The 23,890-nt window shown below is 40.9% G+C and overlaps 1 protein-coding gene across 2 annotated transcripts in view; it reads left to right on the top strand.

Moving 5' to 3' along the window:
* SUCO (SUN domain containing ossification factor) overlaps window positions 1-23,285 on the top strand; it is a 37,289-nt gene extending 14,004 nt beyond the window's left edge. Inside the window, exons 4-24 of one of the 2 annotated variants that reach the window (XM_062497048.1) lie at window positions 678-823; window positions 4,013-4,153; window positions 4,326-4,476; window positions 5,425-5,545; window positions 5,778-5,902; window positions 6,365-6,432; window positions 7,041-7,148; window positions 8,125-8,230; window positions 10,156-10,176; window positions 10,408-10,463; window positions 11,390-11,481; window positions 11,946-12,011; window positions 14,299-14,373; window positions 14,887-14,983; window positions 15,889-17,043; window positions 17,830-17,917; window positions 19,203-19,307; window positions 20,231-20,385; window positions 20,742-20,833; window positions 21,932-21,987; window positions 22,619-23,285. In XM_062497048.1, the coding sequence (XP_062353032.1) occupies window positions 678-823; window positions 4,013-4,153; window positions 4,326-4,476; window positions 5,425-5,545; window positions 5,778-5,902; window positions 6,365-6,432; window positions 7,041-7,148; window positions 8,125-8,230; window positions 10,156-10,176; window positions 10,408-10,463; window positions 11,390-11,481; window positions 11,946-12,011; window positions 14,299-14,373; window positions 14,887-14,983; window positions 15,889-17,043; window positions 17,830-17,917; window positions 19,203-19,307; window positions 20,231-20,385; window positions 20,742-20,833; window positions 21,932-21,987; window positions 22,619-23,065 (3,471 nt within the window). In that variant the 3' untranslated portion in view covers window positions 23,066-23,285. The remainder of the gene's footprint in view (window positions 1-677; window positions 824-4,012; window positions 4,154-4,325; window positions 4,477-5,424; window positions 5,546-5,777; window positions 5,903-6,364; window positions 6,433-7,040; window positions 7,149-8,124; window positions 8,231-10,155; window positions 10,177-10,407; window positions 10,464-11,389; window positions 11,482-11,945; window positions 12,012-14,298; window positions 14,374-14,886; window positions 14,984-15,888; window positions 17,044-17,829; window positions 17,918-19,202; window positions 19,308-20,230; window positions 20,386-20,741; window positions 20,834-21,931; window positions 21,988-22,618) is intronic. The other variant, XM_062497049.1, reaches the window with a different exon arrangement.
* The last annotated feature ends 605 nt before the right edge of the window (window positions 23,286-23,890 follow it).

The raw sequence follows: 23,890 nt of genomic DNA, 5'->3' as shown, positions 1-23,890 counted from the left end.
GTGTTTAAATCTGTTAAATCTTCCTGACACCTTCATGTTTAGTGAGATGACTTGGAGTAATGTAGCTGTTGACAAGAGACTTTCTGTACAATATTTCCTTTTGCTGCAGGAGTTAATCTAACCTATTTCAGTGCTTATATGTTCTTTCAGATTTACAAAGCCTTATTTTGAATGTGCTTATGAAAACTGAAGACCTAGAATAAATAAGACTCAAGACTACTAAACACTCAAAAGTGATTTATCTCTTTGTTCACTTACAGCATGGAATAGGCTTTAAATAATTTTGGACATCCATTGGCGTGATGAAATTTAAAGGCTTCTCTAAAATTTAGTTTAGGATGAAAGCAATACATTTGATTGTGATGGAGCATGCAAATAGAACTGTTTCTTTTTGCTGCAATACTCAAGCTGCTTTTCTCATGGCAGTCTCTACAGGAATGCATCGTTGAGGAAGCTGCTGCACAGGCCTGCTCTAATTGATACTTTTACATGATTACTGCAGAAGAGTACTGCAGCTATCCCAGAGTAGCACAAAATGCCACCTAGGTGTAAGAAGAAACAAAATAGGTTTCTGGCAGAAATCTGAACTGCTAGAACTACATAGCAAATGTTATCGTGCGAGTGCTGTTCTTACTCAAGTGTTGAAAAATGTATATTCACCTGGAATGTTTTTACAGACAACAGAAGTAAGTGAAACAAGCCAGCCTGAAGCTGTGAGTCCACCTTCAGTAGATGTAAACGAAGCTTCCTCCAGCATAGTCCCAAGCACTGAAAACACTTCCAATTCACCTACCTCAGAGATTCCTCCAGTCTCACAGCCCGAGTAAGCTCTTGCAATTTTGTTGGTTCGGTCTTTGAGAGAATATCACTTACTCTGCTCTTGTTCAGATGTTTAGCAGGGGTAAGATGGGATTGCTCCCCGCAGTTGTTTTGCTGGTTTATGGTGTCAGTGCTCATGGAGTGTGCCCCCATTTCCTCAGTGTGTGGATGAACAGTTGTGCACTTGCATGAGGTGGAATACTATTGCCGTGACCAGTTTCTAAGCTGCTGCTTTGGAAAATAGCCAATGTGCTTAGATAATCTGTACTATAAAAGCCCTCAGGGCTTTACCATTAGGATTTGTGCTTTCACATCTGTGTCAACAAGCATTGAGGCTTCTTCAGCAATGGCCTCTGCTTTCAGTTGAGGAAGAACTCTGCTGAATTTTATCTTATAAAATTTATCTTTATCTTATAAAAGCAGCGAGTCTCAAGTTCTGATAATAAGAGGCTTTTGACAAAACAGCAAATTCTCATATTTGCAGTTTTGTTCTGGTGCTTAGTGTATTGCAGAGTTGCCTCTGCTGCAGGCATCTTTCTGGAGTCCACGTACTTTTTGTTTCCCCTTTCTTGTGGGATGTTGTGCTATCAAATGTGAACTGTTGTATAGAAATTCACGTGTGTGTCTTCCAAGGGTTTTCACAAAGTCCTGTTGGGCTTTTTGATGTGTTCTGAGGGAAGTATTCTTGGTCTGACTGCTGATAAAGATGAAGTATTTTTTTAGATAAAAATTGAACACATTGAAAATGAAGTAGACTTGTCTTTGGTGTCTTGGGTTTAAAAGTTCAGTTTTTCTGCTTTACGACACTTTGTTTCTTTACCATAGAAAAGGCATGGTAATTTGTTTGCTGGCTGATCTTACCTAGTCTGCTAGGGCTAGCACTTAAACACATTTTGGTACTTCATCAGTGTCTTTAATTGGAAGCCTTCCAAAATATGCAGTTTTTATAAGGCAAAACTGGAACATAGCTTCAGCCTGTTCTTTTTATAGCTTTTTTTGACTGCTCCCCTGATTTATGTATGTAATGTGTTGTAAGCTCTACTGTTGTCAGGCCCTAGAAGGAGACAGGATGTTATTTTCTTTGAAACATTCAGCTTGGTGTCTGGTAATTGTTGGAAATTGTCTGGCTGCCATAGCTGGGGAATACTGGAGTGATGAACTCCGAAGACTTGAACTGTCAAACAAATGAAAGTAGAAACTTGGTTTGGAGCACCTGATGGACAAGTTCATGCTGGGCAGTGGTGTTGTGACATTAGTGCCATTTACAGGCAGGAAGGGCAGAACTGGTGTAGCAGAGAAGCATGTTTGTACAGTATTTCAAAGTGCACTTCAGCTCTTGGTAATGCACAGATTAATGTCCAAACCAGCTGTGGTCCAGCTCCATCCTTAAACAAGATCTTTAAAAAGACAATTGCATTTGTTATCTTCATATATATTTTTACCTTTCTGATGTTTAGATGCTGATTCCTGACTGTGTAACAAAGTCCAGCTCTCTCAGGTGTTACTGGTCTGATATTTCAGCAGAACCTCTTAGTCAAAATATTTTGAAAGGAATTTTATTCCAAACAAGTTTCACTTTGTTGTGAATCCTTTTTTAGAACAGCACTCTGAGTGTAACTTTCCTACCTAAATCTAATCTGAGGAAAAATAATCTGAGCTCTTTCTGTCTAGAAGTAAGGAATCTGCTCTGCAAAGTGAGCTTCATAATGCATTTTAAAAATTAAAGCAAATCAAGGTCCCAAAGGAGAGGGAACACTGCAGCTTTTGGCGTCACCTTCTGCCAAAATCAGTTACTTGAGTCTAGTCAGGTACACCCTGAGAGCAAGGAATTTTCAAGTTCCTTCTTGTCCTATATTTTATTCAGTTGATAGTTATTCATACTGTCACCTACCCACTGAAATGGAGAATATCTGGAGCTTTTCAGTTTTGTGTAGTGGTCAGCTTTATTTAGTCAGTAAAGAGTTGCATGCAGAGCCAAACTGTGCATCTCAGATGGAGGAATTTTGAGGCATACAGGGTAAATACTCCCTGTTTCTAGCTAATAAATTCTTGTATTCATATTTGCTAGATTTTGCTGCATAGCAAAAAATCGTGGAATGCCTATGATTTTTTTTTTGGTTTTGTGCCACAGGAAATTTATCATGTGAAAGGTACTGATGTTGTCCCCCTGGGTTGGTTGCAGCTGCTTCTGTTGATAATTGTAGCAGTCAGAAAACCAAAAAAACAACCTTTTAAGTTTAACTGTGATGTGCTGTTTGTGTTTTGGCAGCTCTGTCATGATACTGGATTAACCTAGTTTGCTGCTTCCATTAAAGAAAGCTTATGTGGAAATTTAGAAGGCAAAGCAAAGCTTTTCCTTAGATCTGGCTCTAGCCTGGATCAGCATGAAAGGCATCCCTGTGCTGGAGAGGAGAGGACAGGCAGAAGTTATCACTTGAGAGTTATTCTTTGTCCTTCTCCCCACTCATCATTCATCCTGAATGATGGAAGGCTTTCTGTTTGGTTTGTGCCTCAGGATTTGTCTCATGAGCTCTGCTTAGCCTTCCTGGGAGAGAGGAGATGAAGCAGTGGGCAGATGAGCTGGTTTGGGCTGTTGGTACAGCTTGGATAGTGGTCTGCTGGGTTACCTGGTTTTTATTACACCAGCAAAAACCAAGAAATATATCAGTAAAAAGGAAGTCTGGCTGGTTCTATTTTTCTCCCTCCTGTTCTCTAGTTTTAGCCAAATTCTGTTCTGACTGCTGCCTCTTGACTTGGGAACAGGAGGAGCTTTTAGTGAGGGAACTCAGTCTCAGGTTTGTTTCCTTTGTTGAAAGGGAAAAGAAAATTACTGGCAGCCAGGTAGCTAAGAAGATGATGTTAGCCTACATGTGATGCTGGGAAGAATTATCCTTTACAGTGTTTAAGATGTTGGATGAGAGTTCTGGGAGATGAGAAGCCTGTTTTGAGTTCCTTTCTGGGACAAACAGGCTGGGAAAGGAAGTTCTCTTCTTTCATGGGTACAGCTGAGAATGCAATTCCACAAGTGCTGCATGCTTGATTCTTCTTTTGATTCTTCTTTTGATTCTTCTTTTCTTTATTATTTCTGTGAGACTACTGCTTTATTAAAACTTTCACGTATCTTTGTGGTTGATTGTCAGGCTTACTTGTATTATCAGAAAGCTAAAAAAGCATGTTGTTTGTTTCCCTTCAGTGCAATAGAGAATTCCCGTGCTGATATCCCTGTAGTCAGCTCTAGTGAAGCTGAGCAGTCAGAACCTGACTGTGATATTGGTGGGACACTTGAGGCTGACCCTCAGAGTGAGCCTTCCTCTTTTGTCAGTCCACCAGAGAGGTGAGTATCCAAGCAGGTTGTGTGTGACTCTGAATACTTAGAAGGGAGTTGTTCTTTTCTGTGCTGGCTTTGCAACCAACATTTGCATGTGCTTGCTTGTCTCCATACTTGTGTGTGCAATATTGCATGTGGCTGACCATGTTATACATCCTAATACTCTTTAAACTTTCAGCCTTGCAGGCCAACATATAGAGAACATATCATCTTCACATGGCAAGGGAAAGAAGACAAAATCTGAGTTTGAGTCCAAAGTTTCAGCAGCTGAAAAGGGAGCAGATGAGCAGAAATCTGCTCTTAATGCTTCAGAGAACTTAAAAAGGGAGGTAAGCAATGCTGGTATCCCCTCGGTACACAAAGGAGTAGTGTCCTGTGTTTGGTTATCACCACTGATAAAATATGTGGAGTATTCTGGAGTATCCCAGAAATATCACCTGATGCTTGTTACAGTGGGATATGCAGCTGGCTAGGCCTTCTGTGCTTCAGTGTATGACTTTTTTCGTGCTCTGCTTGTGAGGTACTTGCTAAAGCTTGTATTTTTTTAAATAAGGCTCTTTTTAAAATCAGGATGACCAAGGCCATGGCAATACTTTTTTTTTTTTGCTGTTTTAGGATCATGTTTAAACTGTTTAAACTTGGCAGCCACCTTTAAAATATTGTCTACAAAATAACTTGAAATGTCTAGCAAAAAATGTTCACTTATCTGGTGGTATGCTGAAAGTGTTTGTACCAAGCCATGAAAACTTGAAATGGAATAATGTTGAGTTTAGTTGGCAGGGTTCTTGCTTTGTCGGGCAAGTCCAAAACCTGAGATTTCTGAGATACTTTAAAATGCTTCCTTTAATGTTTAATCATTCTGCTGTTTTTCAGTTGTTCAGAAATTCCAGGGAACCTTTGGAATTCTGTCATGACAAGCATTGACATTTAAAGATTTTTGCTACAGGGAAAAATCTTTCTTCATTAGGAAGAGGAAAAGCAAAAATTGGGAAGAAAATGCAGGTGTTGGAGAAGAAGGCTTGCATTTTATTTAAAATGTATTGGCTTAGCCACAAAAATTGCCAGTATTTCAGTGAAATAATCTAATTGAGAGGAAATCATCACATGTTTTTTCTGGCTTATAATCTTGCTTACATTGGCTCTAAGTTGTTAACATGGGTGCAAATGATGTCTCTGCCCTTGACTTGATCAGAGCATGCTTTGTTTTTTGAAGTTCATCTTTGTTTTCATTGTTGGTCCTGAAAAATATTCACAATTGGTGGTTCTTTCTTTTGCAGAAGGACTTTAAGAAGACAGGAGAAATTGACCCTACATCAGTAATAACTCCAAAGGACCCTGGAGACATTCCAACATTTGATGAATGGAAGAAGAAAGTCATGGAAGTGGAGAAAGAAAAGAGTAAGTTCAGGATTCATTAGCTTGGTCTAAATACAGACCACTGTCATCTCATACTAGAGCTGAATAGAGAGATTGTCTCCATTTGGAATGCAGCCTGGAACTTCATTTTTCTGCTAGAACTGCGTAATTAATAGCCTTCATTACATAAAAGCAGTGAGCAGAAGCTCCCTGACAGTGCAAATACTGCTTGTTTGTGTGGTTTGTTATAGTAGCAATATTTTCTTGTTCCTAGGTCAGTCAATGCACCCTTCTGCTGTTGGTGGGCAGCATTCCACTAAAAAGGTCCAGAAAAACAGAAATAACTATGCCTCTGTAGAGTGTGGTGCCAAAATTTTGGCAGCAAATCCAGAGGCAAAGGTAAGCATTTATTAATTATTAGTGTGTGTAATTTTAGTGTACTGTTATGCAACAAGTAGCACAAAATACATTTAAAACTGAACATGGGTTTGTGAAGTTGTTATTCCGTGTTTGGATTTATTGGGATTTTGATTTATGAAAATAGGACATAAACAGTGATCAGTGCTTTTTTTTAAGAGGCATTGCTATAGAACTTGATGTCTTTTTAAGTGAGTTCAGAAAATGGGAGCAGAGTCTATTCCTACAGAAACTGAACAGCTGAGCAGAGTTATAGTAAAGAGTTCACCACAGTAAATAATCCATACTGTGTCCTGGATAATTGTCTTGCTCAGTGTTGTGAAACTTGATACTGGTCTACAAACCTAATTTCAAATTATTGTTAGAAAGAGGGGAAAAATCCTTGATGCTGTTGGTATCTACCGTGCCATTTAAAAGAAGATTCTTTTTTTTTTTTTTCTACAGAGCACTTCAGCTATTTTGATGGAAAACATGGATCTTTATATGCTCAATCCTTGCAGCACTAAAATCTGGTAGGTTCCTGAGGTTCACATTTGTGGCAGGAGTAATGACAGTTTTCCATTGCTGTGGGACTGACCTGACCTTGGTGTGCTGCTCCTTGGAATGGGTGTGTGAGGAGCTCTGGCAGAATTAGCACAAGATGATTTATTATGTCTTCCACAGAAATCTAGCTCTGGTATTGAGAAGTAATATTGTGGTGATACTTTTATTTATCTTAATGTGTGTAAGTTTTGCATAATTATCTTATGGCAGATAAAGCACTTGAGCATTCAAATAAAGATTTTTCGTTTCCTTCCCTGACTGTCACATAATTGTAGGACAGGTGAACAGAATTTACCATACATTAATTGGTATTTCAGGTGTGATTTAGACTTGTTTGCTTTCCTGAGTTTTTAGTTCTGTGACTTGGTGCCTTTGAGTACAGGATGGATAAAGCTCTCTCCAGGTAGCTGCAGGTGCTACACGGAGTTATTAAAGGAGATGTTCAGAAAAACACCACCAGTGATTCTTATGGCACAGCATTTTTGTATTTTCCTTATACCCCAGTGAAGGGCTGGAGACTGTAACTGCAGAAGAAAAAGTCTTTTCTTAAAAAAATACTTACTTTTTTGTCTTTAAGGTTTGTTGTTGAGCTCTGTGAACCAGTGCAAGTAAAGCAGTTTGACATTGCAAATCATGAATTGTTCTCTTCCACTCCTAAAGACTTTCTGGTGTCAATTAGTGACAGGTATGTTACCTAAACTCATCCTTCTGAATGGAAAAATGAAATAATTATTAGATGCAAGGCTTTATAAAGCATGATGTGTGTATGCTTGTTGTTATGCAGTGTAATATCATGTGAAATGACATGGGGGTTTTTTTTGTGTATATTGTCACTTGCAGTCTTTTTCCTTTGTCACCTTAAAAATTAAAAGGAAAAATTTGTTGAGGAGCAGAGTTTATACAGAAACTGGGTAGTGGATAGCAGATTATAAAATTACTTAATAAAATGCTACTGAGGTTGTGAACTCTCCCCTCCCTTGTCATTCAGACCGTTTTCACGTGGTTTGGGTTGTTTTCAATGCTGAGCTCCATCCAAAACCCCCCAAATTCTTCAAAAAGAGAAAAAGAGTAGTACACTATTGAGAAATTGGAAGGGGTGAGAGTGCTGCAGGTTGGCCAGATGGCTGCTTAGAGGGTGGCTTCATGAGGATTTAGGCAGTGCTGTGCCCCCACTGCTTCCTGGAGTGAGCAGATAACTCTGGTCTGTGAGTGAGCAAAGGGCATCTTTGCCTTTGAAAGAAAAACTTCTCTTCTTCTTGGATGCCTGAAGCAGGTAGGGTTTGAACCTTAGAACCTTTGAACACTTGTTCTGTTTTGCAGTTGTAGCTCTGCTTTGCTCAGTTTTCTACTGCCTGCTTGCATTAATACAGCCTGTCAGGTGTTGTGTTCTTCACTGTTCTTCTGGGGGGAGCTTTATTGTAGGCTGGCTGAATTTCAGTGATTGGATAAGTCTTGGTGTTTGTGCTTCAAGGGAGTGCACACTACTGTCATTGTGTGGAGCTCCTGCTGAGGTTTTGGGTTGGGAACGTTGCTGCTACCTTGCAGCTGGAAAGAACAAAATGCATTTCTGCTCTGGAAAGGCATTAGGAGAAATTTAGGTAAATATCTGTAAACAGTGAGTTTCTGCATTTCATTACCTGACTCCATTGTTTCCTTTCTAGGTATCCAACAAACAAATGGATTAAATTAGGTACTTTCCATGCCAGAGACGAGAGGAATGTCCAGAGCTTTCCTCTGGATGAACAAATGTATGCAAAATATGTCAAGGTAACTCAGAACTGCAAAATCATCCATGCTCCTCAGGGAAGGAAGGGTTTGCTGGGTTTCCTCTGTATAACAGCATCCCAAGAATTGTGTTATCAAAGCCTGCCTTACCATTAATTGCCTTTGGTTAATTCGTGGCCCCAGCTGGGTTGTCTGGGTACTAAATGCTTGTCACAGTTGTGACACTATTACTTTGCTCACTTTGGTAATTGAAGGATCTCGGGAAACCCCTTGGGTCCAAGTGCATACTTAGCTGAATTCATGGTACCTGAATTAAGGAAAATCTAGAGAAAGTTCTGTTCTCTTTGACTTAACCACCTGTCCCCTGAATGTAAGATCAGAAGAATCTTGACTTATTTTGTTTCTTGGCTGTACCTGCTTTACATATATATACATATTATCTGTATCAATTTAGATATAGATGTATATGTGTATATGCACACACTGTGCACTCAGTCTCTGGAGCACAGATCAGAATATGCCTATTTCTTGAGATTTTAGTACCATGTTGTGCTGTACACTTTAGTGAATCTGAAAGTGGAAGTGGGTCCATCTTAGTTCTCATTAATACTCCAAGTGCAGTTTTGCAGTTATTCAACCATAATTCTGATTCAGGCAAATTATTTATGCTTAATGCTACCGGAGCATTGCCATGTTACCTCCACTTTCAAAATAGTTTGCATTAAGCTATCTTTACTCAGGGGACTTAAGGGGAGTAAAACTCCATAAATAATTAATGTACTTGAACTGGGATTAAAGCTTTTGTGGAAATACTGGTAGTGAAGGTTTAAATTCAAATAAAATACAGACCTTTTTGGTCCTCTTCAGTGATGTGTTGTCTTCCAATTATTGTATTGCCAAAAAAAATTAGTTTGTGCTCTTTAATTATGCTTTGTGCTTTTATGATGAAGTAGCTATGAATGATAACTATCTTAACTTCTTTATCCAGAAATTCTGCATGAGTCACCGAATAGAGATTTCATTTATTTTTTATTCTGTTTTCTGGCTGAATTAATGCCTCAAGGTAGCTGCCATTGTCACTGAAACTGCAGAATTCCTGTAGATGCTGCAGCACTTAATCCCTTGGTAGATGCAGTGCTCTGCTTTGAATCATACAGCGTGGTAAAATTTCCAGAAGTTTGTTCTCATAATGCTTTCACTTCACAGTGCAAAAAGTAAGCAGGTTCTAAATAAGTCCAGAATATTTTCAAGAGTTAAGTTTTTTGAAGTGGTTTACTGAACTTTTCCAGAAACAATGGGATTTTTGCTTTTGTGGGATTATTTGTTTTGGTCTCACTTGCAGATTATTCTAGATCATGCAGTCCTTCGGTGATAGTGTCTATATAGTGGTTTAATAAATACTTGCAAATTAATTCAAATTAAATAAATACCAGTGTGTAGTCAAGGTTGCACTAGAAATACACAGCTGTCTGAAGCTCCCAAGTCTGTCATCAGCTGCTCTATTTATTGCAGCTGTGCTTCTGTAAATTGAAGTATTTTATAGTGAGTTGAAGCAGCAGCAGCAGTGCATATAGAGTGCATGCTACATGAGTTTGTTTTTCCTTTTGAGTCACTTTCTGTAATCTGTGTTCTTTAAGGGGGAAAAAATACACTTAGTACATTTAACACACTTCAGTGTTCTATCTGCAGTCATGCTGCCCTGAAAAATGGAATAACTTCAGTGGCTTAATAAAACACTTGTTGCATGTTACCTTCAGTCTGCAGGGTGCAAGGGCTAAATGGAATCTTGCTACCCAAGGCAGATGAAGTTGTGTTACCACTTAATTCTTCCCAGCTTGTCATCTTAGGCATTTATAGTAGTGAATTAAACCCAGCAGGACTCTGTAGTTGCCTGTGGCATGTGTTCAGCCTTTGTACTGACATCTACTTTTTTTCTTTTTTATCTCCTTTCCTCTGTCTCGCTTCAGATGTTCATCAAGTACATAAAGGTTAGCAACCTCTTCTTGTGGAGTGATGGCTGCATGGGGCTGGGGGTGTTCTCTGCTCAACTCAGCTCTTTAATGCATGGCAAGAATAAATCTGTGGGCTTTTCTGCTGTGGGCAAGCTGCAACTCCCTGGAGTGAACAAAACTTGCGATTTCAAGATCGAATGTTTGTCAAGTGACCTTTTGCCTCTGTGGGTCTTTGAAGTTTTATTTTAAGTACCTTTTATTCTTTAGGTGGAGTTGATATCACACTTTGGATCAGAGCATTTTTGTCCTTTAAGTCTTATAAGGTAATACTTGGTGTTTTGTTTAGTCTTTCTACCTCCTTGCAGTGAGGATTAGTCTGTTTTTAGAATAGTTGGGCAACAATTCCAATTTTCAATTGCAGTTACTTGCAAGTATGGTGGATTGAAGTAGTTGCCTGACCTGCCTGCTGTGTAGAGTCTTTTGTGTCTGTTTAAAGAAGCTTTGAATCTTTTTATTTGCTTCTCCAGTATCTACAAGGAATAGTTTATATTTGCAGAGGGAGGGAAGGAGGAAACGGGAGCCTTGAGGAGCTTTAGAGCAGGACATGAGCATTTCAAGGCTGACAAAGCAAAACGGGGAGCAAGTGGTGAACAAAGAGCTTTTTGGAAGCTGCTGTGTTGTTTGGCACCACAGGTACATGCAGTACAGTAAAGCTTGCAATAGCTGAGTAGAAACACCTGTGAATTTGTAATTCAGAGAACCATCAGCCTCTCTACTGCTCCTAAAAAACAGGTTTTGAACCTGGGAGGTCTCTCGTGTTAGAAGTCAAACCATATTTTTTGTTCACAAGACTTCTTTAAATTGGATTGATTTAATTTAGTTTTGGCAGAAGAGGTCAAAGAGAATGTGGTATGCAGAGTGAGGTAGTTCTGAATAGATAGTCCTAAAACAAGTCAAAGGTGAAACTGAAGAGGAGGTGTAAGAGCTCATGGAAGGCAAAAGACAAGGAAGTCCAGGTTTGAGTTGGAAAGGAAGAAAAGACTCTTTGGAATTAATATGAGAAACAGGATCTTGTTTTGTTTTCTTGTGGATACAACTTAGAGAAAATAAATAAACTTCCCTGCTGCTTGATCTTACCTGACTGCAACTACTGTATCTCGTTTACTTGTTACATAAAGGTAATATTGCTTATCAATTATGTCACATCATTCCTAATACTAGGTTTTTATTTTAAAACTTTAAATCATAGAGTATTTGGTACTAGCATGGTTGAAGAGTATGAAGAAATAGCTGATTCTCAGTATCAGTCTGAACGACAGGAACTGTTTGATGAAGATTATGGTAAGCATATATTTTTTTTGTTCATTTTTAGCCATTCAGACTGCTCTTGTGCTGGTCTTGGTGGCTCATAATTTCCTGAATATGGTGAAAGATTTGATTGTTACATTTTCTTGTTGGCAGTGTTTCAGCATTTCTGGGCTTTTCCAACAATGTGTTTAAATGTAGCTATGTAGAGGGTTGCTTTAAAATGATAGCAATACATCTCTGTTTCACTTGGCAGAACAGGCAATTTCTTTATGTGCTGACAGTAGGAAAGGATTACTAAAATAAAGCAGCTCACACAAAACAGTTCTATTCTCAGTGTTCATTTCAGTTTATAATAGCTGACCTCAAGCTTTCTGTAGTTTTATTTCCACACTGTCAAGTTGACATCATTGAGTGACATGTTAAATCTTGAGGTTTATATTCTTTGCCCATGGCAGATTAAATTTTAATAGTCACGAGTTGTTCTTCTTTATATATAGATTATCTATTGGATTATAACACAGGGGAAGAAAAATCTTCAAAAAATCTTCTTGGTTCTGCTACAAGTGAGTATAATTTATTAGAAAAAGTTATTCCTGTGCTTAAAACAAGATGTGCTAAATGAAAATGGAATGACATTCTGTTGCATAACATCTACAACTTTCATATTCTGCTGAAGCAGTTTGTGATTCTTCTTTAGTTTCACAGGAGTAATTAAAAATTTGGAGTTGGGGGATCATTCCTAGTGTTCTAAAAATGATTTTTCCATTTGAAAGGATATCTATTTTTTGGAAACTTATTTTCTGTACTTAAGGATTCTGAGTACTGAAAATAATGTAGAAGTTGCATAGGACTGTAAATGGCCAGTACTAAAGTGTTGTAGTACCTTAATTATTTGGAAGTTGGAAATCTGTGTTTTATTAGCATGCTGAATGTATATGAGGCAATATAAAGATTTACTTTGTACAACTTCAGGGCAAGAAAAGTATGGAGAATACTAATTCTGAGAAGGCTTCATGTAAATGCTGAAATTTATGTTCTTCATAAGGGCTGTGTATTTTTTTGAGAGAACTAAAGGTTCTTGACTGTCTCCTCTCGATTTTCCCATTGGAAAACCTGCATGTGTAGGTTTTACTTGGCTAAGAATCCTTGAATATTCAGTTTTAATGGTTTTCTTTACTGCTGAATTATTCAGAATAGTGTCACCTCCACACAGCATTTCCTAAGGAGCTCTTGCACTGTACCACTCTTCCTTCTGTTACAGCTAATGAAGATTTGTTATTCTAGTGTAGATTTGCACTCGGTTAATGCTTTTTGGAGCCAGGCTTTGCTTTCCTCCTGTAGTGGATCAGAGCTACAGAAATCTTTCATATTTTTTCCTAGAACATTGTTGTCTCCTGAGAATAAGGTCATGGCTAGGAATATTCACAATTTAGAACAGTTTTCAGAAGAGAAATAGATGGCGGGAAAAGCAGTTTATTTCCAAATGTGTGCCTCTCACAGATGAGACAAAGCAGCAAATTCTTCCCTGACACTATTTGTCTTTTTACTTGTGACTTCTAAACTTTGTCTTCAGGCTATCTTGGTGATGCATATTCACACAGCCTGTCTGCAAGGGCAGTATTACAAGTTTATATTCACTGTCTGAGAAATGCAGTGACTTTACATTTCATTTTTTTAGACTACTAAAGCTAAGATTAAAAGATTTGAAACACCTGTTGCTGATGGTGCTCAGCAGTCTCTCTAATGCACTGAAACATTGCAGTGACCAGTATTTAGTTCTGGCTGGTGGGTTTTGTTATTGAGACCTTTTCTCTCTATCAGGATGGTCAGTGCTTCTCTTTTGGAAGGACTAGAGTTTGTGGGTATTGGTTTTTGGGTGTTTTTTTTATATGCGTGTAGACAAATGGAACAGGTTTCCATTTTGAATCTTAAAATGGAAATGGATTTGAATCTTAAAAGTAGAGTTAAAAAGAGGGTCCTCTGAGGAGGAGATAGAGGGTTCTCAGACATGTAATCTCATAAGAAGCATTCTGCAGTCCTCCATGAGACTGAACCTTTGAGGGTGGCTCACTGTTCTCTCTTCTGCCATTCTCTCACATTGTAAAGCTTCTATACCAGCTCTGTATTCTCCCTCATTTTTCAGAAGAAACCTTCCATAATTCAAGTTTAGCATCTTTTGACTGTTATGACTTTTTGCATTATACAAATCCAAATAAATTAACATAAATCAGGAATGCAGCTTCTGACATGTTCTGGAGGAAATGCAGAACCCAAGTTTTGAACACAACTTCCTGGAGTCCAAGGAATTTGTTATTGCTACTAAAAGGCCTCTCTAACATGATGGCCTTGGCCATGTGACATACAGTGCCATATGTTCTTCATTAAGGGAAGAAATGGGCAAAATGAAGCCAGCTTCTGTGTGTTTGCAATATATAGTGCTCTTTACCTGTTCCTCAGCTTCTGAATGAGCCTGGCAGTTCTGTTGTCATTATCAAGACCAAAGAGTAGCTGCATTTCATATCTGGGCTGATGTAGAGCAGACTCTCTTGGAATTCACTTCTGTGAATTCAGAAGGGAGAGGAACTCTTCTACTTAACAGGTCCTTAAAATAAATATATGTGTAAGCCAGATCTGTGGATGTTATGGTACAGGTTTTCAAATGAAGGTTTCTAGCTTGTACACTTACCTTTAAAAGAAATGGCTGCCTCCAGTGTAATAGAATGACCAGATATTGTGTCCTTACACTGTGATTAATTTCAAGCAAGTATTGCAAAATAGCAAATTTCTCTGTACTGCTCATCTCTGAGCCCCCTGAGAGTGCCCTTGTTGAGTAGTTGTTGTCTCTTTTAGATGCTATCCTGAGTATGGTGAACATTGCTGCTAATATGCTTGGAGCCAAAACTGAAGACTCATCTGAAACTGAAGGTACTGTAGTTCAGATGAAAAGATTTCTGGAAAGTTTGCATTTCTTTAAGTTTATTTCCTGGGGTTTTTTTTCCCTTTTTTGTGAGAAGTTGGATGGTCTGATGGTTTAAATAACCGACTTTTTTCACCTTCTGTGGCACTCCTGATTAGTGTCATAGAACCTAGTGACTGTGAAAAGTGGAACAAAGATGCTGAATTTACTGAGAAGAAATGCATACAAAGATGAAGCATATGCTTTTTCAGCTTTATTTGGAGATCTTTGCTCTCTGTGTTACCCAGCTTAAGTTGTAAAGTCCTAACTTGCTGCTTCTTTCTCAAAGTATTTTGAGACTGTCCAGAGCATCATACTCATATATACATTTCATTCAGATAACTGTGGATAACTCTGCAGTTAATTTGGTAGCACAGCTAATTATTAAAAAACCCACCAGGAATAAGCCCAGACCTCAGAATTTGTTGAAAACAAAGATGGTTCTTGAATTTCCATGTTCACATTTTCTCTCCTTCCTGCAGCTGGGAACAAAAGTGTGTCTGAAAATATCACTGCCACCCCTGCAACTTCAACAGCTGCTCCAAGACTGCCTGAACCAACACCTGTTCCTTCACCAGAGTAAGTGATTGCTCTTGGGCTTTTTGTAATGTTCTCCAAGCAGAGACAAGCATGTGCCAGTCTGCAGTCCTTGGTAGCAGAATGCTCAGGTATGGCATGCTGACCTAAACAAGGGAAAAAGCAGGTATTTGGTAAAATCTGTAGTATGGTAATGGCACTAACCAGATAAATTTAGTGTTTCAGTTCTTGTCTATTATAGCTGTTTCCATTATGGTGTGTTTTGACACAGAAACTGGCTTAATATTGGTCCAGGTTTTGTGTTCCCCTGCAAGGGAGGCTAATTACAAATGTAAATTGTATTGCTGAAACGTCAGTAAAATTATATTGACAAAATTCTGGTTTAGCAGCTTGTACTTTGGTGGACTTCCCTTAATGAAGACATGTAGGCAGATGTACAGAGTGAGCTTGAGAAGTTCTATGTACATTCTGTTTTTCAGTTGATTACAGTTGCTGATAATTAGGCTGCTTAAGGCCAAGACCCTTCCTCTTAAACATCAGGACATGCTTTGTGCTGTATTTAGTGGTTTTATGGTTTTCTATCACTTTTGACTGAGAAAGGTCAGTGGGAATGTTGTGATTATTGCATCTGAGGGTTGCATCAGCAGAGTGAGATGCTTACTGTGTAAAAAAGGGGATTTGAACTGGTGACTTCTCAGGGCTGAGGCAAGAGGCAATATCTAATTGAGAAGGCTTGCTGTTTAAAAAGGCAGGGATTTAAATAATTTGTTTGCCTGTTGGGACTGAAAAATCACCAGAGAAAATGCTGTCTTGCAGAATTTCTGTCTCAAAACTGGCCTTTGGTCACTGGACTAAGCTTTGTTAATTTTCTGAAAGACTATTTTCACAGTCTTCTAGAGCAGGGATGTAAAACTCTTGAATTAACTCCTTGTCTAACTCTGTTGTAGACTTGTTACTACAGATATTCCACAGCTGGAGAAAGAGCAATTAATGGTGGATTTGACTAAAGAAAGCCCAATTGTTCAGCTAATGCAAGAGTATGAAGAGGATACAAGCCAGTCCACCGTAACTCTGCTGTCCAGTGATGAGCAGGAAGAGGAAGCAGCAGCATGGTTTGAACTGGAGGCAGAGGAGTACTGCTGTGACATGGCAGCAGTGTGCTGCATTTCCACCTTCTCTGAATACCTGTTCAAGTGGTGCTCAGTTGCAGCAGCCATGCATCGACAGCTCAGTAAGACTGGAGGTGAGGAGAGGCCACCTTACCCTGTGGATGTGCAGCAGCCGCAGCCAGCTCTGCCTGAATCTGCCCAGACAGCAGCAGAGGAGCCTCTGCCTGAGCAGTCAGACAGCAAAGCTGAGAAACTCCCTGGCACTGCTGTTGCAGTTGACTTTGGTGCAGCCCGTGAGGAGATCAGTAATGAGACCACAGAGTCCATTGAGCTGGAGCCAAGCCATCCTCAGACTGTCTCTCAGTCCCTCCTCCTAGAAGTTACTTCTGAAGTGAAGCCATCCCCCACAACAGACATGGTGCTGGAGCCTCCAAAGGTAGACTCGGGCCAGGTGGCCCCAAGGGCCACTCCCCAGGTGGAAGTGCCAGAGCTCAGCACTGGAATGGAAAAGGCTGAGAGCTCAGTTGTAGAAGAAAGCCTTGAGACTAGTGTGGCTACTGAGGTAAAGGAGATGAGCACCAGAGAGACTGTTGCTACTCCAGTGATTGCAAAGCCTACAGAGGCCATTGTGCAGCCTGAAAGCACGGTGGACGTGGGAGCCAGTGATGCTGTGGAGGGAAAGGAGAGCACTCCAGAAGTGCAGAAACCTGTGGTGCCTCCTGTGGAGTCTCCTGTGCCTGCAGAGACAAAGGAGGAGGAGCAGGCAGCAGAGGAAGCTTTGCTGGCCATTCCGGTCTCAGGGGGGCCACAGAGAACAGCCACTGATTTCTATGCTGAGCTGCAGAACTCCACAGAGCTGGGCTATGCCAACGGGAACCTTGTGCATGGATCCAACCAGAAGGAATCTGTCTTCATGCGCCTCAACAACCGCATCAAGGCCCTGGAAGTGAACATGTCCCTCAGCAGCCGCTACCTGGAGGAGCTCAGTCAGAGGTGAGGCTGTGGGGTGCCAAGAGTCCAGCCTGTGAAGTACAGGGGAACTTGGGCCGAGGGTTAGGCACAGCTTAAAGCTTAATGGAAAACTGAGGAATGGAAGGACCCAAGCCCAGGGGGCTGTTGGAGTTACTCTGTGTGAGACAGGGCTTCTTCCCTCTTTGTATTTCAGATAAAATCCTATTTGTTTTAATTTGGGGATTTTTTAAGGGATAAAGTGTTGTCAGGATGTAGGCAATCATCCTGTCCATTATCCTTTCTACAAAAGGGCACATCCTTGTTACTGTTCAACTGAATGTCACAGACCTATAATGCCTTTATTATTAAATTATTTCCACTTAAAGTACCTTGTTACCAGTAGTAATTCTGGTTGAATAAGTGACTGTGGAGAGGGACCAAGAGTTTCCTGTGAAGAATGTCTCTGTGTTAATGTTTATCTGTGGTGTTCCTTAGCTACAGGAGAGTTGTGGAAATGTCCCCATTTCAGAATTGGTTCCAAGGAAGGGGCTCACAGTTGCATTTACTGTGCAGAGTGAATTCAGTAAATTGGCACCAAGCTTGAAGGTGTTGAAAAAGATTTGACCCTAACCTTGGGGGGGAAAAAAAAAAAAACAAAAGGCACATAAGTTTTGCTTGTGAAACTTAAAAGCAGGGTACCACATGAAGTTTAAATAAACCTCTTTGGGCAGAGAGAAGGTTTTTGTTGGCATAGTCATGTTTTCTGAAGACAGGTCTAAGGTGAGTTTTGTGCACTAATATTTCAGCCTTAAACACTTTTTGTTTTAGGTACCGAAAACAAATGGAAGAAATGCAGAAGGCTTTCAATAAAACAATAATTAAACTTCAGAACACCTCAAGAATAGCAGAAGAGCAGGTATGATTTGTTTGGAGTGTTGAGCTGTTTTCCTAGTAAGAAAGGCTCACTTTTAATGAAGAGTTGTACAGTTTCAACTGAGCTGTGTATCTGCCTTTTAAAAGCATCCATTCCATGCTTCCCTGTTTCTCTCCATAAGGGGATTTTTAGACATATTCTGAGTTGTTTCAGTTTAAAGCCATTTTCAGCTCTGGTGTCTGATTTTGTACTTGAAGAAAAGTTCAGTTGTCAGCTGGTAATGGCTAAAACTCCTCAATGTCTTTGTCAATGAAAAAGTTATCCAGGTCATTTCCAACGCTTGTTTCTTGGTTGTAACTGCACTCAAAACTATTTTAAAAACTTGGTTCATTTTTCGTATATGATTTAAAGTAGTGATAGACAATTTCCCTGCTGCTGAAGAGACTGAACCTATGGGAAGGCAGAAGGGTACAGCAATGACTTAGGCCAAATCTGCACTTAAAAATGCAGTGCGTGTAACAAAAAACTTTACTTCATTCTTTAAAATGTGGATTTTCCCTGCTCTGCTGTCTCGGCTTTCCTGAGCAGCTGTGAAATAGAGCTGAGCTAAACATTCACTAAAGCAGCTGTGGCATAGCAGACATGATCCCAAATTGCCTGCAAGTTTCTGAAGTGGAATTCCAGGCCTGGAGTTGTTTCATCTGTGAACAGTGAAGAAAATGGCAACTTTCATGTCTTGCCTTTTTACCTCTTGGTTGGGTTTGGTTTTTTTTTTGTTTGTTTGTTTGTTTGTTTGTTTTGGGTTTTTTTGTTTGGTTTTTTTTTGCTTTGTTTCTTTGGAAGAGTGTCTGTGCTGATCAGTCTGAGGTTAATCTCCCTGGTGTTCTGCGCACCTTCCTTAAATCCTCATAGGACTGAGTCCTGTTAGGGCCCTTCCCAGGGAGCAATTGTTGGCAGGGAGGAAACTGTTCCTGGCTGCTCTGGGCTCCTGTCCTTGGGGATATCTTCAGCCTTAGGCAGGAGCTGTGCCTGGGCAGCTGTGTGTGTGCTGTGGCCTCCTGACAGTGACTGTGTGGAGCTGCCTGCTCACTCTGCCTGTGGTGAGGACAGCAGAAGTCTCTCTAATGAAATGCATGTGGCATCATGTTAGGAAATGTTAGCTGACAAATAAAAATGTTATGTGAGCGCTGTGTTGAAAACAACGCTGGACGGGCTGTGTGGCTGCTGAGTGCCTTGCTGTGTCAGAACACCAGTTCTGTAGCCATGAGTGCATGTGACGGTGGGAATGTGGCCAGTGACAGCATGCCCATTGCTCTGTTCACCACAGGATCAGCGTCAGACAGAGGCAATCCAGCTGTTACAAGCACAGCTCACCAACATGACCCAGCTGGCTTCCAATCTGTCAGCGACCGTGGCGGAGCTGAAACGTGAGGTAATCACAGCTCAGAGGAAATGGATGCATAGACACATCTCTGTTTGAAGAGACCAGAGTCTTCAAATGAAATTTTAAATTGTCTGTAGTGTTGCTTTCAGCCTACTTTTTCCTAAACTTCTGGCTGCAAATTTGACTAACAGGAGCTGTCTTGCACACAGGAAAATTGGTCATGGTTACTGCAGCCCTGCTAGCCCCCATGATTGTAGTGTGAGCCAGGGCACCCTTCTCCTTCCCCCGCTGGCTGTTGTCTTCTTTAGAGATTAGGGAAATCTTGGCAACAATATTAGGAACCTTTTCTCTCAAATGTTTATGTTCTGCCTGGCTGGCGTTTCAAGCAGTATCAAGAACATGATCTTTTGTATTTTGTGCATATTGCCAAAGACCTCCCTTGAGCTAACACTGGGTGAGACTCCTCCTTTGATGCCTGGCTGGCTAAGCTCCTGTTTGACTGCTGTGGTCAGTGAAACCACGTTGAATCAAATCATTATAATGGTATTTGGTGAAGTACTGCAGTGTCAGCTGTTAAAAAGCATAGTTTAGATTTGCCATAGTATTGCCTCCATGTCAGCCAGAGAAGTTACTTTTTGAGCTTTTTTTTTTTTAAGAAGTGTATTGCTTTCAGGGAAGTTTGGATGTTCTTTGCAGGGAGTAGCAGCTTCTGTAGTTATGTTAATATTGGAATAATTATGGAAATCTTGTCCTATTAGCAGCTGGTGGGATTCAGCCTTCACTCCTCGAATGCTGCACAGCCAATAGACTGCATCAAACCTCTGAAAATTTACTCAAATATGAACAGGTGTTTAGTGAAATTAAAGAAAAGTGACTTGAGATGACAGCATTTGTCTTTTAGAGCTTGAAACACAAGAATGGCAGTATCATGGAATCGTTCTGTCTTTAACAGTTGTCTCTGATCCCTGCAGGTTTCTGACCGCCAGACTTACCTGGTGATCTCTCTGGTTCTCTGCCTCATTCTGGGCTTGGTGCTCTTTGTGCAGCGGTGCAGGAGCCCTTCTCAGTTCTGTGAAGATTACCTCTCAAAAATTCCCAAAAGCAATCACTACCCTAGCCCCAAAAGGTAATGTGTTTCTATTTGAAACTTAATTGTTCTTGCAGTTTCTATTAATATTTCCTAAGTCTGCTGGCACCGGCACATCTGCTTTAATTCTGAATCTTCTTTCTGCTCATTCAGAAGGGCTCTCAAAGCAAAGGGCTCTCAATTGTAACACTCTCCTAGGAGCATTTTGGGGCTGCTGCCTTGACAAACGTGCCTTGATAACTTGTAGCAAAGACGGTAATGTGTCTGTTAGCCAGGCTTTCTTAGGCACCTCAGCAGTCCTGTCCTTCTGCCAAGAATGATTTTTAAGGGGAGAAATGTATACATTACCAAGTCCTGAGAAAAATGTGCTAACAAAACTTTCTGGAATTTCCTAGATGTTTCTCTTCCTACGATGATATGAATTTGAAAAGAAGAACTTCTCTTCCACTGGTCAGATCCCAGTCTTTTCAGCTAGCTGGTAAAGAAGGTATTATTCATATCATACATCTGGTCTGTGGTGCTGCTCTCAGTGCTGCACAACATGTGTGTGGTTCATGTATTTGTTCTGTAAGATAAGGCAAGTTACCAGATAGTCACAGAACTCTCCTGAATTATGCTAATACCTTAAATGCAAGTTTTGCTGCAGATATACTCTGCTCTGCAGATGGATTTTTGGGGTTAGGAGCAGTCAGTGCAGGCACTCAGGTCTGCAAAGCCATGAAGCTTGCAGAAACTAGCTTTTTTTTTTTTCCTTGGAAATGCCAGACGTGGGAAGTCTGAGTGCCCTACTTTTCTGAAATCCTGATAGCCTGTATTTGCAACTTGGCAGGTATTTGGGATTCAAATTTAGCAACTTCAGTAAGAAAACTTAGACCATTTATCTTGGCTTGGGTAAGAGGAATGATCTGATCTTTGCAGTATTCCTCGTAGGTTTGGGTCTACTGACTTTTGATTTCTTAGGCCATGAGTGTCATGCAAAAGCACAAGTGTTGCAGATCGTAGTAGCTACCAAGCATGCTGCTGACACAGCTTTTTTGGGTGCAGCAAACTTGCTTCACAAACTTTTGTTCTGTGAATAAAACTTCATTAAAACTCCTGAGTTGGCATGAACACTAGCTAAGGCCCAGACTACATTTTTTTCAGAAGGACACTTCCCCCAAATTCTCGTTGGTCTCAGGTCAGTGTGAACATCTGCCTCATTGGTAGGTGCACAACTGTGCTGTCAGGGGCAGGCTGCACATGAAATACTCTTACACTGGGAGCAGTTTATTTTCCTAGACTTCAGCATTCACTGATTCCTCCTTTTCCCTGTTCTTTGTGCCTCTCCCATAGCCATAACTCTGAGAAGGCCAGGGGTTTTTCAAGTGTATGTCACTGACAGCTGCCATGACACACAGGGGAATTTCTCTGTGTGCTGACTTTACTTCCAGTGTTTGTGTTGTGTCCCCTTTCACTTACAAAAGGAGAGGGGGAAAAATGTGCCTGCTCAGTGGAATATTTTGTCATGCTGCTGTTTAGTTTGGGACTGTGTTGCTCTAGAACTGGCAGTGTCAGCACTGTTGAGTATCTGTTCTCTCTCTTACAGTGGATGCAGAGGATCTGTACATTGTGGAGCCCCTGAAGTTTTCCCCAGAGAAGAAGGTACTAACTCACCCTGTGGGGAGGGAGCTGGTAGGGCTGAGGTGTTCGTGCTGGCAGGTGGGGCACAGAATTCACAGAATCACCAGGTTGGAAGAGACCTTCAAGATCACAGAGTCCAACCCGTGCCCTAACTGGACCACGGCACTGAGGCTACATCCAGTCCTTTTTTAAGCACATCCAGGGATGGTGATTCCACCACCTCCCTGGGCAGACCATTCCAGTACTTTTTGCTATCACTCTTTCCATGAAAAACTTTTTCCCAATATTCAACCTAGTTTTCCCTTGATGCAGTTTGAGACTGTGTCTTCTCATTCTGTCAGTGCTGCCTGGAGATAGAGACTGACCCCCACCTGACTACAACCTCCTTTTCAGGAAGCTGTAGAGAGTGATAAGGTCACCCCTGAGTCTCCTTTTCTCCAGGCTAAACAGCCCCAGCTCCCTCAGTTGTTCCTCACAGGGTTTGTGTTCCAAGCCCCTCACCAGCCTCGTTGCCTCCTCTGGATGTGCTCAAGCATCTCGGTGTCCTTCCTCAGCTGCTCTCCTTCCTGGTTTCTAGGCTTGGCTTGGATGCTCTGCTTGCCTTCCAGAACCTCACCATTTCCTTTTTTTTTTCTTCCACTTGTGATTTCAGAAGAAGCGTTGCAAGTACAAAAGTGAAAAACCAGAGACTATTAAGCCAACAACAGAGCCCCTGCACCCGATAGCCAACGGGGAGATCAAAGGAAGGAAGCCCTTCACGAACCAGAGGGACTTCTCTAACATTGGGGAGGTTTATCACTCGTCCTACAAGGGCCCTCCATCTGAAGGGAGCTCCGAGACGTCGTCCCAGTCGGACGAGTCCTATTTTTGTGGCATCTCGGCGTGCACGAGTCTGTGCAACGGGCAGACCCAAAAGACAAAAACTGAGAAGAGAGCTCTCAAACGGAGACGGTCGAAAGTTTCAGACCAAGGGAAGCTCATAAAAACTCTAATACAGACTAAGTCGGGGTCCATGCCAAGTCTGCATGACATAATCAAAGGAAACAAAGATATAACAGTGGGAACGCTCGGTGTCACGACAGTCTCTGGACACATCTAAAGCTAGCTGAACTTCTCAAACAGGAGAGTGTTTGTTCGTTTGAGAACAGTCTGTGGTATTCTGTGGGAGGATAGTGGGAGACGAAGAGCTCGACTCGTTGGAAAGTATTCAGAAATTTGGTTTCTGCCTTTTTAAATAGATGGGATTGTGTCAATCTTGGCTATAAGCTGCAGCTTTACAAGGCTGATAATTTCCTATGAGAACAGCTTGTGGGGGAGGGAGGGCAGGGTTCATTTTATAAAGGTTTTTTTTCACAGTTCCTGGGGCAGAGATTTTTTGAAACCCAGTTTGTTGGGTGGAATAGGGATAAAAGCCTAACCCTCTTCCTTTAGCTTTGTTCCTATTTCTTGCACCTTCCCATATTTATGTGCCTTTTGTCTATTTATAATGCCACTGGAAGAGGGGAGATTCAATTGTTTGTCATTTGATTTATTTTGTAATTTCTCTAGCTTTTTTTGAAGATGCAACACTACAGTGCTGTAAAGGGACATGTAGTTGGCCTTCAGCTGGACTCAGTAATGTGGACTGGATACTGTAAAAATACCAAGAGATGGACTTGCCTGACTAGATTCTTGTTTAGCAAACTCTGTTGAGGAAAATCTCTCACCAGGGATGGCAATTGTGTTTACTTGCACCTTCAGTCACAATCGGAGCTTACTCTGATGTGCAAAATCAGTGATGGTGGCTCTTCAGAATTTCCTGTTGGTGATGGAATCTGAGGCTGAGGAATGCATTTGTCACCTGAATGGCCTGCTGCAGCTCTCTGGAGGAAGTGCACGAGGATTGCTCCCTGCTGTTGTGCTGAAGAATGTGAGGCTGCATTCT

This window comes from Cinclus cinclus, chromosome 8, assembly GCF_963662255.1.
Source record: "Cinclus cinclus chromosome 8, bCinCin1.1, whole genome shotgun sequence".
In the NCBI taxonomy this organism is placed as follows: Eukaryota; Metazoa; Chordata; class Aves; order Passeriformes; family Cinclidae; genus Cinclus; species Cinclus cinclus.
The sequence above is the reverse complement of the archived record's forward strand: the minus strand, read 5'-3'. Positions and strand labels throughout refer to the sequence as shown.